Source organism: Leptopilina boulardi, unplaced genomic scaffold (genome assembly GCF_019393585.1).
Source record: "Leptopilina boulardi isolate dan_hultmark-lab unplaced genomic scaffold, ZJU_Lbou_2.1 LbouV2_368, whole genome shotgun sequence".
In the NCBI taxonomy this organism is placed as follows: Eukaryota; Metazoa; Arthropoda; class Insecta; order Hymenoptera; family Figitidae; genus Leptopilina; species Leptopilina boulardi.
In genome coordinates this window covers 2,364,241-2,384,051 of record NW_026137938.1, presented here as the reverse complement: position 1 = coordinate 2,384,051, position 19,811 = coordinate 2,364,241, and the positions used below count along the sequence as shown (strand labels likewise).

General features: G+C 24.4%; 5 protein-coding genes across 5 annotated transcripts; 1 reads left to right on the top strand and 4 right to left on the bottom strand.

Annotated features, from left to right (window-relative positions):
• Positions 1-3,512: 3,512 nt before the first annotated feature.
• Positions 3,513-7,662, bottom strand: LOC127287394 (putative uncharacterized protein DDB_G0282133). The gene is made up of 5 exons (XM_051314305.1): positions 7,413-7,662; positions 6,822-7,140; positions 5,796-6,737; positions 5,404-5,581; positions 3,513-3,992 (listed from the first exon to the last, which is right to left on the bottom strand). The coding sequence occupies exons 2-5, from the start codon at positions 7,125-7,127 to the stop codon at positions 3,868-3,870; spliced, it is 1,551 nt and encodes a 516-aa protein (XP_051170262.1). The 5' UTR covers positions 7,128-7,140; positions 7,413-7,662; the 3' UTR covers positions 3,513-3,867.
• Positions 7,663-7,780: 118 nt separating this feature from the next.
• On the top strand, positions 7,781-13,992 carry LOC127287393 (U3 small nucleolar RNA-associated protein 15 homolog). Its single transcript, XM_051314304.1, has 5 exons — positions 7,781-7,936; positions 8,249-8,831; positions 10,903-11,123; positions 13,160-13,595; positions 13,678-13,992. Exons 1-5 carry the CDS (start codon positions 7,847-7,849, stop codon positions 13,908-13,910), a joined length of 1,563 nt encoding a protein of 520 aa, XP_051170261.1. The 5' UTR covers positions 7,781-7,846; the 3' UTR covers positions 13,911-13,992.
• LOC127287395 (programmed cell death protein 7-like) lies at positions 13,959-15,307 on the bottom strand. Its single transcript, XM_051314306.1, has 3 exons — positions 14,491-15,307; positions 14,212-14,419; positions 13,959-14,148 (listed from the first exon to the last, which is right to left on the bottom strand). Exons 1-3 carry the CDS (start codon positions 15,305-15,307, stop codon positions 14,031-14,033), a joined length of 1,143 nt encoding a protein of 380 aa, XP_051170263.1. The 3' UTR covers positions 13,959-14,030.
• A 31-nt stretch (positions 15,308-15,338) lies between these two features.
• Positions 15,339-16,132, bottom strand: LOC127287396 (tubulin-specific chaperone A-like). Its single transcript, XM_051314307.1, has 2 exons — positions 15,787-16,132; positions 15,339-15,661 (listed from the first exon to the last, which is right to left on the bottom strand). The coding sequence occupies exons 1-2, from the start codon at positions 15,914-15,916 to the stop codon at positions 15,438-15,440; spliced, it is 354 nt and encodes a 117-aa protein (XP_051170264.1). The 5' UTR covers positions 15,917-16,132; the 3' UTR covers positions 15,339-15,437.
• Positions 16,133-16,354: 222 nt separating this feature from the next.
• LOC127287392 (ankyrin-3-like) lies at positions 16,355-19,405 on the bottom strand. The gene is made up of 2 exons (XM_051314303.1): positions 19,196-19,405; positions 16,355-19,114 (listed from the first exon to the last, which is right to left on the bottom strand). The coding sequence occupies exon 2, from the start codon at positions 19,106-19,108 to the stop codon at positions 16,598-16,600; it is 2,511 nt and encodes an 836-aa protein (XP_051170260.1). The 5' UTR covers positions 19,109-19,114; positions 19,196-19,405; the 3' UTR covers positions 16,355-16,597.
• Positions 19,406-19,811: the final 406 nt, after the last annotated feature.

Here is a 19,811-nt window from a genome sequence, read left to right as displayed (position 1 = left end):
CAGTATTATTTCAAATTGAATTTTTTTTTATATATCGTTTGTATGTATGTATGTATGTATGTATGTATATATATATGTATTGTATTTGTACCAGTAGAGCCTTTTTATAACAATCAATGATTGTATATTTTTTTACAAAATGGGATATAAACAATATTATTGTCTGAGATACAAGAGAAAAAAAAAACTATGTATATGTATTCCATTGGGAAAGAAAAAAAAAATGGTTGGTTGATCGCAGGCTTTGCTGCTAAACAATTTTAATCGTATAACATTTCACCAATATTTACAAATTATATATGAGAAGAATAAGACTTGACTTTTTTACAATAAAAATCGAGTTTCAACTACAATCTATAAATTCAGAGATGTCTTAAAAAAAAAAAAAAAAAAAAACTCTGATACGCCTAATTTCAAGCTTTCAACTTACATTTTTGTACCTACACATTTTTTATTCTGCAATAATGATAGAATTACAAGTTTCTTCTTTTTTTTCTCTCTCTCTCTCTCTCTCTTCGACGAAGAAATAATTATTTCTTTGACTTAAAAAAATTGTAACACAAAAGAATGTGAAGTCAACGTCTGAATTTTTAATCATGATCTATTTAATGTAAAATTAGGAGCTTGTTATTAGTATTTTTCTCAAATGGATTATTGCCTGACAGTCTTTGGCAAAAATGATTACTTATAAATTTAAAAATCGTAAATGTTTTTTTAAATTAATATTATTTGTTCGTCTATATTAAACAAAATAAAATATTTCTCAGTTAAAAAAAAAAATGTTTTAAAATTACAAATTAAAAAGAAAAATGTTTTTTTTTATTAAATTTTAGATCTATTATAATTTTTGCCAGAGTCTGTCGCGGTGTTATTACAATTTTATTCTTAAAAAAAAGTACTTTTTTTAAGATTATGAAAATTTGAATAGATCAATTAACAAAATCAATTAGAATATTTTATTTAATTAATGTTCAAATTTCTTTGAATGAAATTGAATTATAAAAATTTATTTAAATCGTTAATTGATATTTAAATTTTTAAAAAATTAAAAATTAATAAAAGTGAAATTTTGAATTTTCCATAATATATAATCCCCATAAAGCGCAGCAAAGTGAACAATTATGAACTTATTTTTATATTTGAAATCAGCATCTCATTTTTTTCTATATTAAAATAACACTTTTTAGTATAAATATTAGTTATTTATTATCAATTAAATTATTATTTAAACAAAGGCGATTAATTGTTTATCAAACATGAATGGAAGTATTCATTAAATTGGATTTGAAATATGTGTATCAAATAGAAAACATAATTTATGAATGATCAAACTTTATTTTGTATATATAATGGATATAAAGAAAGAAAAATTAATCCTTTATCGCTTAACGATGTAGGATATTGATTAGATTAGAAATAGAAATCGAATAACTATATATATATATAAATATATTGTATATGTACACATAATAATGAAATGGGATTTACATTGTATGTAAAATTAGATATATTGTTAGTTAGTAAACGAAAGATATTGTATAGTAGATGTTCTTCAATATAATCGTATGTGAGTGGGCTAAAATTTTGTCTTCTATCATTTCAAACGCAATTAAAAATTTTATTCATCAACTAGCAAAATTAAACGCGCGCAAGCGCGTCAAATTGAATATTTAATTGTTTGTTATAAAGAAATTAAAGATTAATATTATCAACAATAATTTAATTTATTAGAATATTATTATACATTAAATGATAATAATGAAAATTATATGTTTACAGGCCTCGGATTATACGACTTTTTCCGACTTTTTTCAAAAATACGACTTTTATCGACTTATTTTAAATAAAATGCGACATTTTTTTTTACATTTGAAAAAGAATGTAAATAAAATATATTTTTTTAGTATAAAATGTAGATTTTCGTCAGATCTTCTTCAATTCAATTATTTAACAAATTTAGAACTAAAATGATTCTTCACTAAATTAATTATTTTTAATAATTTTAATGAAATACATCACAAATTCAATTATATTAAAATTATTTTTCAATTAAAATTTTTATGAAATTTAACAATTGTTTATAATTTAAAAAAAAAATATCACAATAAAAAATTGCATTATTTTTTAAAAATTTCAATTCAAAATAAACTAAAATTCAATTATTACCCGAAATTTTAATTCAAAATCAATCAAAAATCCAATAATTATCCAAAAATGAACTTATATTAAATTATTATCCAAAATTTCAATTAAAATTCAATTATTTCCCAAAATTTTCAATTCAAAATGAATTGAAATTCAATTATTTTCCAAATTTAAAATCAAATAAAATTTAATTATTCTCAAAAATTTGAATTCAAAATTAATTGAATTTTCAATAATTTGAATTTAAAAGCATCTAAAATTTAATTATTTCTAAAATTTTCCATCGAAAATTTTTTTTTTGAAATTGAATAATTTCAATTATAACACTTATAACTAAGTAAATTCAATTATTTTTAACTATTTTAATAATATTCATTGAAAATTCAACTATCTGAAACCATTTTTCAATTAAAAATGATTTTCAAATTATTGTATTTTGTCCGCATTTTCTAATAAATTTTTAGTGAAATCATCTAAAATTTTAATTAAAAATCACTTAAAGTTTCAATTAATTTCAAAAATATCAATTTTAAATCTTTGAAAATTCAATTAAATTTAAAAAATGTTTTCCAAAAATTGTTTGATAAATTATTTTTAGTTCTGTAAAATTTAATAAATGTTTGAAAATTAACAATATCTTTTGAAATTTAATTATTTCTAAAAATTTCAACTTTAACCCTTCGAAAAGGATTATTATTAAAAAAAAAAAATTTTATTTAAAAATCTGTAAAATATTTTTGTTAAAATAAAAAACAAATCCACTTTTTTTTGGAATATAAATCGACTAAAACGACTTTTTTGTGTCTTTAAGTTAATTCGAGGCCTGTGTTTTTATAATTAATATTTAATAGGTATTCGTTGGCCACTGGTATCTTAAAAATTAATTTTTAAAAATAAATTTTTTTCAAATTACTATCTTGTACGAAATATCCTGGCGCATCTTTTTTCTCATCATAAATTTTGTGTACAATTTTTGAATGAATATACAACTTTAAAAAAAATTTCGTTGGTAAACGTTGTGTACTTCAGCTTCGTGAATTGAATTTTCGAATTTGGAATTTTAATGAAACTTATTCCGAAATTTGGAAACACAATTATACAACTTTGGCAAAAATGAGAAAAAGAATTGTCAAAATTTGACACGTCATAAGATTACTATTCAAAAAAAAAACACGTGAAATCAGAAAAGGCCAACTTCAAGTTAGGACAGAAGAACAGACCAAGCATTTTATTATTATATAATTATTGATACGAATTACTAAAAATTTATAATTTGATTTTACAAATATAGTATAAGAATAATAAATTAAAAATCTGATTAAGTGCAATCGAATTTTTTAAAAAAAAATTAAAAACACAATTTGCAATTGTTTTTAAAAATAATTCGTTTTTTTTATTAACTTCTTCCATATTATTTAATTAAAAAATCTATTTAGTTTATTTAGATCAATGATTATAATCAATATATTTTAACGAACATATACAAAAGGCATTATAAAATTGTAAATTACATTTTTTTTCAGTCTATATCTGCTCCTGACAGTAATATCAAATGACAAATTTTGCGATTCAAAAAATAATTCCGTTAAATTTAACGTTATCTTTTTTTAAAATAATTAAATTCACATATTAATTGCACATTAAAAAAAAAAAAAAAAAAAAAAAAAATTATAATATGCAATACACAAAGTTGGTAAATGGTATGAAATTCACTTTTTTTTTTTATTTTTTCCTGCAAATTGCTTCGTGTAATTTAATTCGATGTGGAAAGAAGGAGCGTTTACATTTTCGACAATTAATGAGTTTTGATTGAAATTCACTGGGATCAACTGCTTCCGCATTTAAATCTGAAAATATTAATTTTTATTTAATAATCAAAATTTTATTAAATATAGGGTCAACCGGGGTAAATCCGAACGCTTTTAGTAAGTTTCAACAATAACATAAGTTTTTTCTTTAAAAAAAAAATACTTCCGGTATTCTGGTGCATGAAGTTGTTACTTTACTTCCATAGAACAATTTTATGGGGTAGCAAAAATTTTTGATAAATTACAATCGCAGGAAACTTAGCGTTCGTATTTACCTCGATACTTTGCAACTTTCCTAAAATATGGGGGTAAATACGAACGCCACTGTATTTCAGAAAAATCTTAGGGAAAATAAATTTAAAGTATTGCAATTGTTAAACTTATATAAAAACTCAAAAAAAATACGATAATAAACCTATTATGTAATAATGCATCATATATAAATACAAAAATCAAACAGGTTAAAAATTAAAATGCATTACACAATTAAAACCTTCAATAACTTTATCAAATCATAACGGATTTTTGCAAAACTTGGTACAGAAAGTATTTTGGAGTGATTGAATGTAAATACAAAAATAAAAGTCAAATTTTTTAAATTCAAAATGGCGTACTTTCCTAAAACTTATTTTTAAAAATGATCAAATTTGCTAACCCTGAAACCCCCCGAGTAACAATTTTCGAGCGAATCCAATGAATTTTTTAATTCTCGTCCGCCATTTTGAATTTTGAAAAACTGACTTCAAATTGGTAATTAGCGACCCCAAAAACCGTAGAATACCAAATTTTATTAAGATCCTGAAAAACTTTTTTCAACAAACCATTTGGCAAAAAAATTGAAACACTCCTTCGAGAGAACAGAGATTAAGTTTCTGCTTATTAATTACTAACGAGGATACGTATAGAAAGAAAAACTTTTTTCTATGTACTTTTATAATGTTAAAATAATAGTGTAATCAAATAAAAACAATTTTGTGTGGCTTTGATGTGAAAAAAAATTATTAAAAATACCGTTCGGATTTACCCCAGTTTTCCAATTTTCTTGGGTAAATACGAACGATCTGATATTATTAATAAAATTTTACAGGAGGCAAAAATCAAATATAGTTTCTGTTCTAGTATTCATAACAAACAATTATAAATAATAAAATGAATTTTTAGCTTCTTTTTCTTGAAATACGAGACAAAATACTGAAAGAGTGTCATCTTTGATTTTCAATCTTTTTTGCAATACTTGTTATCTTTGTTTATGCTGTTGCTAATTAACAAACAAAAAATGGGATAATACTTAGAATCTCTTCAAGAGGATCTGAGGTAAAAATTCTCATATCGAACTTATTTTTAAAAATTTTAATTAAGCTGAAATAATTAGCGTTCGGATTTACCCCCCGTTCGGATTTACCCCGACTGACCCTAATTAGAAAGAAAGGGGGAAAAAAAATGAAAATACCTTGTAAAATCTCAGGCGGCGGACTGAAAATTTGTAAATTCTCTGAATTGGAAAATCTTCTGAATATCGGAGGAGAATTATTAACGCAAGTTTCTGATGTTTCAGCAGAAATTTCAATAGCTGGAATAGGACTTCTTGAGAGTTGATAAGTTGGTTGCATTGGATCAAATTTGAGTGACTGAAAGAAAAATTTATTAAAATTATTTCTGAATTTTTCAAATTAATTGAATTCTACTAAAAGTAGAATTTTAAAAATGAAAAATTGTACTTTAAAAATATTTTTATTTAATAGTCTAATTTTAATTTAATAAGTTGAATTAAATTTTTGTCAAAAAAAAAATTGTAATTATATTTAAATTAATAATTTTTTTTTTTATTTATTTATTTCTCACCTTATCAAGTTTTTCATTAGAATTATTGAGTGACGCAGAAACTTGCGGCGACTCTATCACAGGTGTTAAAGCACATCTTTGACTGTAATTTGCATTATCAGTTGATTTTGATCGTCGAATATTATGTGAAATTTTAGAAATTGATTGTCTTTTCGATAAATTCTCATGAGATAAAGAACGATTAAAATTTTTTGTTCTCCTTCTGTCCTCGTCTTTGATTAAACTCTCACGTGATGTACTTCTTGATCTATGTTGTTTGACACAAATCGCTTCACTGGATAATGATCGTCTCAATAAATTTCCCTTTTTTGATGATGATAATTTTGAATTTTTAATGTCTTGCGACGAATTTCCATTATTTTGTTTGTCTCTTGTGATTCTTGATAATTCATTATCATGATAATTTAACGATTCAGAATTCAAACTTTTTGGTTGTTTGAAATTTGAAACACTTTTTATACACGACGTCACTCCAGTTGATTTTATACTTTCTATATTTAATGATTTTTCAATTTTCTCGGAATGATTTGCTGTAATTATTTCATTAATTGTTTTATTATTTTTTGAAGATTTTTCAATATGTCGAGATCGTAAATTTACATTAGACATTTCATTTTTATCCTTTGATTTTGTTTTAATATTTTTATTTGACTTTTTAGCATTGATATTAGGTGTATCATCATCAGAGAAAAATAATAATTTTTTCGCCACATCAAATTGAGGTGGGAAATTTTCCAAATTTGAATTTATTGACTCTTCAAAAACATCATCGTTTGAATTTGTGTGCAACGTTTGATGAGACTTTTTTCCTATTAATTCGGAATTATTGATATTATTCGAGGTATTGACATTTTGTTTTTCTAAACAATTTGGTAGCGATTTTATACGTTCTCTAGTAACTTTTGGTGAACGATTGACTTTAACATTTTCTTTGTCTTTCTCCTGTAATAAAAAGAGAAACAATTTTTTTTTTTTAAATAATTAATATTTAAATTAATGAAGAAAATAAATTTTTTTATAACTCACCTTATTTTTACAATTAACAGCGTTACATTTACAAGTTTCGTTACATGAGAGATTTTTTTTCTTACAACCGCAAATTTTACTTGCACAATTTCCTTTGCAAGTGCAACCTTTTTGTTTACCATTGAAAATTGGCAAAATTTTATTAAATGAATTTGAACTGCCAAGATATTTCTCTTTGACATTAATCGATGGTTCAGAATTTTTCTTCAAAATGTCATTTTCCTTTCGTAATTTCTCATTTTCGATTTCCAATAATTGTATTCTTTTTATCAGTTTATTTACTGCATCTTTTTCGTTTGACGTCATTTTTTTTTCGTTACTAAAAATTTCATATATAAATTAGAAAGAAATTCTATTTCATTTACAATTTAAAGGTTATTTTTCGTTGAAAAATTAACCTCTAAAAAGAATTACGTATTTCACGCATTAAATTAAAAATGAACACTGTCGGCTAAAAATATTTTCTAATTTGCAAATAATTAACTAACATTTCATATAAATTTTGTTAAGAAATTAATTAATTGTAAAAAAAAACATTTGTTTTGTTCATCAAATATTTGTGTTTTTAACGAAACTAATAAATATATTTACCTGACAATTTGAGAGTTCCTGATTAAATTTTTTTTTTAATTTTTCATTACTTTGATAATTATAGAGAGATAATTATTTTAAAATATAAATAATTGAAAATAAAATAATTATTCTATTTGCAAAGTAAAAATACAAAATTTGAACGGTCGGTTAGAGAAAAATGTACTTTATACTTTTAAACAAATTTTTCAATTTTGCTACGATAATAATAGAAAAAATTTAGAATTTTTAAAGGAAACTACTAAATTAATTAAAACTTTTTGACATTTAAATATATTTTTTTGAATTATTATTAAAAATTATTTACAATGCTGTCACACTCGACTACTGCTTTTACAAGAGTAAAAAATGGAGTAAAATTTGACATATTTATATATATTGGCAGCCCTGCTTTTCTGTTTCACTTATTTATGACTTCATGTGTGTAATTAAACATGGCGTCATTTAAAAAGACAAACATTAAAGTTTTTACAAAAGCTGGGCCTGAATTAACGCCGGATAATATTTACTGGAAAAAATTTTCCGTGAGTTATTAATTGTTATTTGTTGTTTTTTTTCCCCCCGAAAAATATCAATAATATACTTTGCAATTGACTGTAATACCACGTGGACATAACATAACCTATAATTTTACACATGACAATTTTGTTTTTATGAAAGTTTATTGTTATTAATAAAAATGCATTTTTCATATTTTTAAAAATTTATTAATTCACATTGCAAATCTCAGTTGTTTATCGAAAAGCAAAAAAAGTAAACATAATTAATATTTATATAGATTTAATTTTAAAAAATATTTATATAGTCCTCTTGTAAAATGTTGTATATTTTTTTAGGCTCCAGTATTAGTGAAAGAATTTGGTCCAATTGATTATATTGATTTTTCACCAGCAGAACCATATCATTTTGCTGTCACTTGTTCGGTGCGTGTTCAAGTTTATAATCCAATTACAAAATTAGTGACAAAAAATCTCAGTCGATTTAAAGAATCGGCATATGGTGGATCATTTCGAAAAGATGGAAAATTACTTTGTGCCGGTGGTGAAGAGGCGTCTATTAAATTATTTGACGTTAGTAGTCGAAGTCTTCTTCGATTATTTAATGGTCATAAAGCACCAATACATCGAACATTATTCACCGCTGATGGTATTCATATTATATCATTTTCCGATGATAAAACAACGGCACTATGGGATATACCAAGTGAAAAGCAAATTTTATCATTTGATGAGCATAATGATTATATAAGAGCTGGTGCTGTGAGTCCTGTATCACCTGATATATTTGCATCGGGCAGTTATGATCGTACTGTTAATCTCTACGATACAAGAACGAATAAAAAAATATTTACCGTCAATCATGATTCGCCAGTGGAAAGTGTTTTATTTTTACCATCAGGCGGAATTGTCCTCTCTGCTGGTAGGAATTATTTTATCGGAGTGGCTATTTCGCCCGTCGCGGGCGAATTAATTCATTTCTCTTATTTCGCCCACGACGGGCGAAATAGATGCGCTTGTGTGAAGTGGCTATTTCGCCCGTCGAAATAAATGTGTTTTAAAAGACGGGCGAAATAAGAAAAATAGATTACTTTGCCCGTCTAAGAAAAAGTCGAATATCTGCAAGACGGGCGAATATATTATTTCGCCCGTCAGGTGATAAAACAAAAACGGACGAAATAATTAAAGTACAATATTTCGCCCATCAGGTATAAATAGCTGTTGGATTTTTGTTATTAAAAATTAATTTTACAATTAATTTGAAGTTGTGAAAAATAATTATTATATATTCAATAATGACTTTATTTAAAGAAGATTATAAAAATATGGTTTTTTAATACATATATATATGTGTTGTTAAATTTACATGCACTGAAAAAAGATTTATTTGTTTCAAATAATCAATAATAATTTATGTATTTGAAAAAAATACCATTTAAGTGACTGAAATAATAATCATTTAATATAAATAAATATTTATTTGATATTTTAGTCAAGTGACTGATTATTTGAATTAAATAAATCTTTTTGCAGTGTGTCTTTAATTTTCGTATTTGAATAAATAAAATCAGATACGAAAAAACTATATTCAATTATAAATTAAAAATAAGCGTACTATAATAATTAGGTTAAATAAATTTTAGACAATAGCTTATAAAAATATTTTATTATTTAAAGTTCTGCAAAAATTCGATTATTTTATGATTCATGTCAAAAAAAATTAAATAATTATTTTTATAAAATATCTTTAATACACTCAGATCTTAAATCAACTTTAAGGAAAAAGAAAATTTTAATCGTTTTACATTACAAAAAATGTCAGAAACAGTCGATTTTTAAATTTATTTCAACGGAAGGGACCAGTAAAATTTTAACCTTTCAAAATTTATATTGTCTATTTAATTTTTTTTCTGGCATTATTTAGAGTTTAAAATTATTCTAAATTATTGAAATTTGAAAAAAAATATTTTTGTCAATTTTAGAATTAAAATTTTTTTTTGAAAGTTACAAAATTTTAAAAACCAGAAAATTATATATACGATTGATTATTCGGAATTATAAAAGAAAGTATGTATAAATATTGCCGATGAAATATAATATAAATTGTCGAAGAAGTTTAATTTTAAAAGTATTGACAGTAAAATTTAAAATATATTAATATAATTTTATTTTTGGCCAGAAATTCAAATATTTTTTAAAAAAATATTTGGATTTCCGGCCAAAAATGAAATGATATTAATATAATTTCAAAATCCAAAAAATTTAACAATTTTGAAAAAAGTAAAATTTAAACCATAATAAAAATTTAAGTTTTTTTTCCAGTTTTATAATTATTTTATGAAAATAATTATGTAATCTTTTTTTTACTTACTAGTATCATAAAATAATCAAATTTTTTTTCAAAATTTAAGTAATAAAATATTTTTATAAGCTACGGAATATTGCGTCTAAAATTTATTAAACCTAATTATTATATGTGTGCTAATTTTTAATTGTACAATTTATAATTGAATCTATTTTTTTCGTATCTGATTGTTATTAATTCAAATGCGAAAATTAACAAGTAAATTTAACAACACGTTATATTAAAAACCTTAATTTTTTATAACCTTTTTTAAATCAAGTTGTTATTCAATATAATAATTATTTTTCAAAACTTCAAATTAATTTTAAAATTAATTTGACAAATATGCAACAGCTGTTTATACCTGATGGGCGAAATATTCTATTTACAATTAGATTATTTCGATCGTTTTTTTATCACTTGACGAGCGAAATAATCTATTTTTCTTATTTCGACCGTCTTCTAAAACACATTTATTTCGACGGGCGAAATAGCCACTTCACACAATCGTACCTATTTTGCCCGTCGCGGGCGAAATAAGAAGAATGAATTAGTTCGCCCGAGCGGGCGTAATAGATGCAGCCTTATTTTATTATTTAAATATTTTTTAAAGAAAATAATTCTGATTCTATTTTTTTTTTTTGATCAGGAGGAACGGAAATAAAAGTTTGGGATACACTCACAGGTGGAAAATTATTGGCAAGAATGTCGAATCATCATAAAACGATAACTTGTATGACAATCGCTTCAAATGGACAAAAAATTCTCTCAGGTTCTTTAGATAGACATGTAAAAGTTTATGATATTGGAACATACAAAAGTGTACACACATTAGATTATCCAAATTCAGTTCTTAGTTTGGGCATCAGTGTAAGTTAAAATTTCAATTTTATTTGTAAATTTAATTAATTATTGAGGCATTCTATTTCAAACCGTACCACCTACAAATGACTATCGGGGGTAGAGCACTTTTCATATCTAATTTATTTTATTTAAAAGTCTTTAAATATAAAATGTAAATAATGCTTTTAATAGAGAATTTTTTTTAAGATGGTGTAAGGCTTTATTTTTAAAAAAATTTACTTCTTGGTTTAATTTGCATTTAAAAACTTTCAGAGTTAATTTCTCAAAATATATCATTTTCAATTTTGATAAAATTTGTCTCAAAAGAAAAATTAAATTCTCTAGTTTCTACCATCCAATGATTATAATGGGCTTTTCAGTGGATCCAGGGAAAAAAAAATAAAATGTAAATTCACTTTTTACTGAATTTTGCGTAGAAAACGTAACCCTCTTGAATTTCACGTCATAGTCAAAATCATTTGTTTTTTTTTTTTTTAAATAATATTGTTAAAAAGGTAAATTTATTTTAACCTCGAAGAAATCTTAAATTAAAAAATTGTTACTTTCATTTTACAATAAAATTCAAAATGGTAATTAATTTGATATTATTTATATTACTAACATAATTATATATAATAAAAGATACATAACAATTTAACTAATAAAGATATATTATTAAATTATATTTTTGCTTTACAATTTTGACAAAGTGATCTTTTTAAGGGGAGGGACCGCTGAAATTTTAACACATCAAAATTAAAGCTGTTTAAGGGTGGTCAATTTTTTTTCTGACAATATTAATTATTTAAATATATAATATATCATGAAAAATTGAAAAACTATAAATTTGTTAATAATTTTTAAAATCAAATTCAAAATTCTCGAAAATTTAAAATTTAAACTTCTCTCACAATTTTAATTATTTTTGACTGCCGATTTTTTTATACGCTTGTTTCATGATTCTAAATAATCAAGCGTATGGATTTTGAAAAATTTCAATTTTTTCAAAAAATGAAAATTTTGAAAAATAAAAATATTTGTAAAATTGTTAAAAATTACCATTTGTTGTTTTTCTCAGTAGAATAAGATTTTTGGTTGAAAAAAATTATTACCCCTAAACAAAATCAATTTTGATTGCTTTCAATTTTAGTGGTAATTTTGAAAAAATTCAACTACTTCCACAATTTTCATTATTTTTTATTGTCGAATTTTTTTTACGCTTTTTTCACGATTTAAAAACAATCAATCGTATGGAATTTAAAGAAATTTAATTTTTCCAAAAAATAAATTTTCTAAAATGGCTAAAAAATTTTTTTTTTAAATTTTAATAATTTATAATAATTTTGGATCCTAAATTATGCCAGAAAAAAAATTGACACTCTTTAACAATAATAACTTCAGTAGGCTAAAATTTCACCAGTCCCTCCCCTTAAATTAAAAAATTGTTACTTTCATTTTACAATAAAATTCAAAATGGTAATTAATTTGATATTATTTATATTACTAACATAATTATAAATAATAAAAGATACATAACAATTTAACTAATAAAGATATATTATTAAATTATATTTTTGCTTTACAATTTTGACAAAGTGATCTTTTTAACAGAATTAAAAAAAAAACAAATGATTTTGACTCTGACGTGAAATTCAAGAGGGTTACGTTTTCTACGCAAAATTCAGTAAAAAGTGAATTTACATTTTATTTTTTTTCCCTGGATCCACTGAAAAGCCCATTATAATCATTGGATGGTAGAAACTAGAGAATTTAATTTTTCTTTTGAGACAAATTTTATCAAAATTGAAAATGACATATTTTGAGAAATTAACTCTGAAAGTTTTTAAATGAAAATTAAACCAAGTAGTAAATTTTTTTAAAAATAAAGCCTTACACCATCTTAAAGCTTGAAAAATTCTCTATTAAAAGCATTATTTACATTTTATATTTAAGGACTTTTAAATAAAATAAATTAGATATGAAAAGTGCTCTACCCCCGATAGTCATTTGTAGGTGGTACGGTTTGAAATAGAATGCCTCTATTGTAAATTTATATATTTTAGAAAAATGACGAGACAATTGTGGCAGGAATGGTGGATGGTTTAATATCGATAAGAAGACGTGAGGATGATTCTAAGGATGAAAAAATTAAACGTGAAAAAACATCGTTTAGATATGCAATTGATAAATTACATTCACGTAGTATTGATGTGTTGGTTCGCGAGGAAAATAAACAAATAATGGGAAAATATGATACATGTTTGAGAAAATTTCAATATTCAAAAGCCCTTGATGAAGTTATGAGACCATATGTGATGAATAAACAGCCACAAGTGACGGTTTCACTTCTTCTTGAATTAATTCGACGTCAAGGCTTAAGGCAAGCACTCGCTGGTAGAGATAATAAATCGCTCGTTAATATTCTTAAATTTCTAATTAGACACATTGGAAGTATAAGATTTGGCCGAGTTATTCTTCACGTTACCAATGTACTCATGGGTAATGATAAGTTTTTATTTTATTTTCTGTGACAAAAAAAAAATTATTTCTCCCAATTATTTGTTTTTCATTAAATTTTCAGATATCTACGAGGATCATTTGGAAGAACTTAGTTCAGAGCCAAGAACAATGTTTAATCATTTGTCGAAAAAATTAGAGGAGGAGGAAGAATTAATATTGACATTAACGGAATTACAGGGACCATTGCAAATGATATTGTCAGCTGCAGAAACTCTAGTATCATCGACAATTGATCCTCCAAATTTGGAGCCATCGAGTGCCGCACAAAAAAATCTTGTCTTAAGTATAGCTTAATTTTCCCTTTTTTTTTTAATAAATCATTAAAATAAAGACCTGTACATATAGTTTTTAATAAAAAGAAAAATTTTTAATTAAACGTTTCAGTAAAAATACATTGTTAAAAATTTTGTAATTTTAAATTGAGGACTTTTTAAGAAGTGCCTGCCACGCGGTTGATGAAGGAGGAACAGGCACAATCCATCCTGTTGGAATTGGCTTTCCATTTAGATTATAGAATTTGTCCCACATTGTCCTGTAAGTTTATTTTTTAAATATCTAAACATTTGAAGATTTTTTTTTTTAAATTGATATTTACCTGATTGTTACAAAGTTTAGAAAATTGTTTTGTAAAAAAGCATTTTTTTGCAATCGTTGTCCAAAGAGAATTTGTTCCCAATTATTGAAAGTGTGCATTTTTTTTGTCTCTTCCTTCTTCTCATTATCAGTTTGTATCATTAATTTTAATCCTTGCTCTTCGAAAGAATATTCCCGATCTAGCGCTGTCCAATGCTCAACAAGTTTAACTAAAAAAAAATAAATGTTTAAACAATATTTGATTTTATTGAAATTAAAATTAATTAAAATATATAATTACCAATTATATTATTGAATGCATGATCGGCAGCGAGTGGTAAATTATCGCCACGAGCGCGTGCAATTTTCACTTTAACATTGCGAAAATTTTGCATTTCCTTAAGTAAGGAGGAAAATTTTTTTGCATCATTTCGTTTTCCACGAACATCGGCAAGCACAATATCAGCATCTTTTCGCAATATTTCTTCTTGTTTTTCTTTTTCAATTAAATTTTGTTTCTTTTTAATCCAATTATCAATTTCTTCATTCAATTGAATTTGCTTCTCTTTATTTTCATTTCTAATTGTTTTACGCTTATTTTTCACTCTCAATCGTTTCTTTTTTCGTTGCTCCAATTTATGTTTCATTGTTCGCATAAATTGTTTGTCTTCAAACATAATTGACAATTCGGTAATTTGATTTTTCAATTTTTCAGCAATTTCCATTTTCTCCTGCCATTCAGTAGGTGATAAATTTTTTTCTCTCATTTCTTTACAAATATTTTTAATTGATTGATTTAATTTAAAAATCATTTGCACATTCTCAGTGAAATTCGATATTTTGGGAATATTTTTCTCTATATTTGTCAATTGAGAGGGATTTTTTTCTTCATCAATGAAATTATTTATAAATTCCATGTCATTTTTTCTTGTTTCTAAAGTCACTTTGGGAAAATTTTCCACGGATAATGAAGAATGTAAATTGAAATTTGGATTTAATGGTGGGGCAAAATTTTGTGGTGGGAAAAAATTCGGTGGATAATTCATTGGAAAAGGGGGTGGAAATGGAAAACCTGAATATCCCGAATTGGATGCTGCGGAATAATTATAATTAAACATGATTTTTTTTTTTAAGTTAAATTAATAGGAGTTATTTTTTTAATTAATCAGTGTAAAAAGTAAAAAAATATGAAAAGTTTGTTTTTTGTTTACGCGATGATTTTAAATTGGCAAAAAAAAAAAAAAATTATCACAATGACAAAACTTCTCCTTCGTTTGGTAATTGACTTGAAGAGTCCTCGAGAACTTTTTGTGCTTCAATATATACTTCGACTTCTTTAAGATCCTCCTCAGTTTCGAGAATTTTTTTCAATTCTTCGTAGGCTTTTGCGAGACGACGTTGACAATCTGGAATCATCATCAATGATTCCTGAAGTACTTCCTCTTGTTTTCTAATGTCATATCCATCTTTACCTAAATATACATTTTTTTTTATTTAGAATTAGTAAATAATCAAATTTTATAACAATTGTATTATTGCGCGCAAACGAATGAAAATAGAAAAAGTGTAACAATATTATTTTTATAAAAAAACTCACCTTGTTCCTTATATTTTTGAATTCTTTCTCGTTGCTGTTCGGATTCTTTTTCGTAAGTTATTTTCTCTTTAGCTAAACGTTTAACAATTCCAGTTTTTATTTTCAATGTACGTAAACGAGGATCGGACATTGTTTTTTTATTTAAAATGCACCAAACTAATTAGTTTAAGATGAATTGTCGAAAATAAATCTTGCAAACAGAATGAGCGTATTCCTTATAAGGAAAAACTTATATCATTAAACAATTATTATGAGTAATAGAAGCCGGATTTAAGATATACTTTTTTGGAGTTTTATAGGTTATGGCCATGTTAAATTTCAGACTGTCGGCAAATGAAATAAAAAAAAGAGTTGCCAGGTTGTGAAACATAAAAAAAAAAATTACATAAAGGTGCATTCAAATCTGTTTATAATTTAGCGCGAAATTTTAAATTTGACTCTAAAAAAAAAACAATTTTAATAATGAAATAAAAAAAATCATTTTAAAATTTAATAATATTTTTTGTAAAGTTATTTAGTTTTCTTCAATTTTTAATTAAGAAATGGGTTAAGAAAATAATTTTCAAAATAAAATGAAGAATTTTATGTTTTCGAATTCAGTTTACAAATAGATTTTTAACAAAAACGAATATTAATATTAACTTCAACGAATTTCATCAAAATAATAATTAAAATACACTTTTTTTTGTGTTTACAAAAAAGAAAAAATAATTTCGTATCAAACTATATTAATAAATATTTAACACAAAACGAAGACTCTTATCACATATTTGTATTTTATTTTGTTCTTTTAATTTATATTTTTTTTTTTTTAAACAGGAAATGCCTCAGGCAATCGCTTCAATTGTAATAATGTTAGATAATCGCAAATATTATCTACAATTTCATTAGGAAGATGAATTTGAAGATTATTTCGAACAACATAATAAAGGGACTTTCTGCATGAATCAATATATTTACTTCTATCTCTAATTCTTTTGATTCGCCTCTTAAGAAATTCCTCGTACATTTCAAAACAAGTGGAATTTTCTAAATTTTCCATTAATTTTTCATTTGAAACGCATGTTTCCAATTTATGAAGAGGTTTTGCAAGAAATTCATAGAAAGTCATTCCCGATTGATTTGGAGAAATTTGCATTGCTTTCATGCAACTAATTTCTTCAATGCATTTTATTTGATATTGTTCAATTTGAAATATTTTAATAAAATTCACATTTGTTTTATCATCAATATTTGAATTTTCAGGAAGTGATTTTAAAAATATTATTCTTGCAATCAATGCCTTTTTAATTGTTTTATTGATATAAAATTGACTTTGACTCAAATGTTGTAATAATAAATCTTGAAATTCAATTAGAGTTTCAAGTTTTTGTATATGATCAATAAGCGATATGAATATTGAAATTTCACATTCCAATGAATTAATTGTCAATTTGAATTTATTATTAAAATCATAATCAAGAAGCACATGAATTAAATTAATTGATGCTTTTTCTTTAATTGCAAAATTTATACATGATATTACTGTTTGTTCTAAATCATTTTTTGATAAATAATCAAGAAGATCTTGTAGAATTTCAATTTGTGATGTATCAAATTCCATATTTAAATTTTGACGAATTATATATTTCAGTGGTTTATGTTTATTTTTACAATTACCTTTTGGATCGGCACCAGCTGATAATAGAATTCGTACAACTTTTGAATGTCGATTAATTACAGCAAGATCTAATGCAGACAATTGACGTCTTGTTCGTGAATTAATATCAACACCAGATTTAATTAATGTTTCAACTAATTGAAAATAACCCATTTCCGCAGCAACGAGAATTGGCTTTCGTCGGCCAAAATAATTTTTCAATGAATGATTCGCTTTTGCAATAAGAGTCAAAATTTCATCTTTAACATTTTTTGCATCTATGTGACATTTTTTATTTACTGCTCCATATTTTAAGAGTTCTTCAACAATTTCTTTGTGTCCTGCTGTGATTGCATAAGAAAGTGATGTTTCATTATCGTCTGTTAATAGATTGACATCAACGCCATTTTTTAATAAATATTTCAATATATTTAAATGACCATGAAATGAAGCACAATGTAGAAGAGAAATGTTTCTTTCAATTTTTGTATCAATACAAGCGCAACCATTATCAATGAGAAATTTAAGAAGTTGTAAATTACCCGATCGTAGAACAGCAAAAATATGTCTTACATTTATTATTTCCACTGATTGAATATGTAAAAAATATTTAACCACTTCTAATTGTCCTTTAATTAATGCCAAATCTAATGCACTTTGATCATTTGAATTTCGATTATTATTCGTTGGATAATTAGTTTCTATTAAATATTTCACAATTTCAATATGACCATATTCAGCCGCACCATGAAGTGGAGTATCTGAATCGGAATTTATTTCAACACCGCATTCTATTAAATATTTTAATATTTCCAAACGACCATTCGATGCAGCAAAATAAAGAATTTGTGGAGAAATATAATCGTTTGGATGAAGGCACTTTAAAATATCTAAACGATTGATTTTAATACATTTTTCAATTAAATCACAAAATTCTTTATACGATAATACATTTTTTGCTCCTCTTTCAAGGAGAAATTTAATTACATTCAAGTGTCCTTCACTAACAGCATTATATAAAGGTGTTCGACCATAATAATTTTTTTCTCCAATAATATTGAATTTTGCATTTGAAAAAAGTTTCATGATTTCTAAATTTCCCATTTCAGCCGCTTTATGAATGAAGAAAAAATTTGAAGGTATCTTATTTATTTTATTATATTTCAATAAATATTTTAAAATTTCAATACGATTTTCAGTAACGGCATAATGAATAAATGAATCAGGAATCATTTCATTTTTAATGAAACATTTTAGAACATCTAATTGATTATTTAAAAAACATGATCGAATATGATTTTGAATATCAACTGATGATAATTTATCTAATCCATTTTCCAATAAACATTTAATAATATCGATACAGTTATTCTCCAAAGCTAACTGTAATGGTGTCTTATTATTCCAGTCTTTAGAATTAATTGTCCCATAGCCATGTTTAATTATTAATTTTAAAATTTCTACATTGTCACCTTTTGCTGCATAATGTAATGGTGTCATTGTATTAGTTTCCAATTTAAATTCATCTTTTTCGCTGACAAAAAATTCTTTAACATCTTCTATATTGCCTTTTATAATAGCCAATTGAAGAAATGAAATATCAAGTTTTCTCACTTTTTTAATTGAATTATCTTCGATTACTTCTAAAACTCTTTTACCCAATGTGCCTTTTGTGCTAGACATGTTTTACTGTTTAAAATTGAAAAAAAAAACATTTTAATATATTTATCGAAATATATTTTTTAAAGTACTCCAAAAAAGTCTACTCACCTTTTTTTTCCATAAATAACAAAGATAATGAAAATTATCCACAAATTTTTTTTTCCAATTTTTCAAAAACAGTAATTTATGTTGACATTATAGCTAATTATTTTGGTGTAGCTGCTACTTTGTTAATTCATTTCTTTTTTTGTAAACAAATTCAAAAATAGTATACACATAAATAGATAAACAAATTGTACCGCATGGACACGAATTAAATACAAAGATATGCAACTTCACATTCAATTTTGCTCCCTTTCTCTCTGATGAATACTTTTAGAACTAATACATATTAAAGAAAAAAAATTTTTGAGAAAAATGTCCCAAAATTTAAAAATCCTTATTTTCTAAATAAACCCATTTGTTCGAATTTCGAATTTATCAAATAGTAAAAAGAATTCGAATTATGTTTTATTATCGAATTTTTAAATATCGGGAAAAAAAAATTTGAATAAGGGTGCAGTCCAATGCTGGGGGTAAAACAGTGGGAAAATAGAATTGACCAATCAGAGAAGGTGTTCAAAAAATCCAATCATTTAATTGGTTAAATTATTATAAGATAACCTAAATGTCATTTACCATATTTCTTATTCATTATAAATAAGATGTGTTCTAATTATTATTT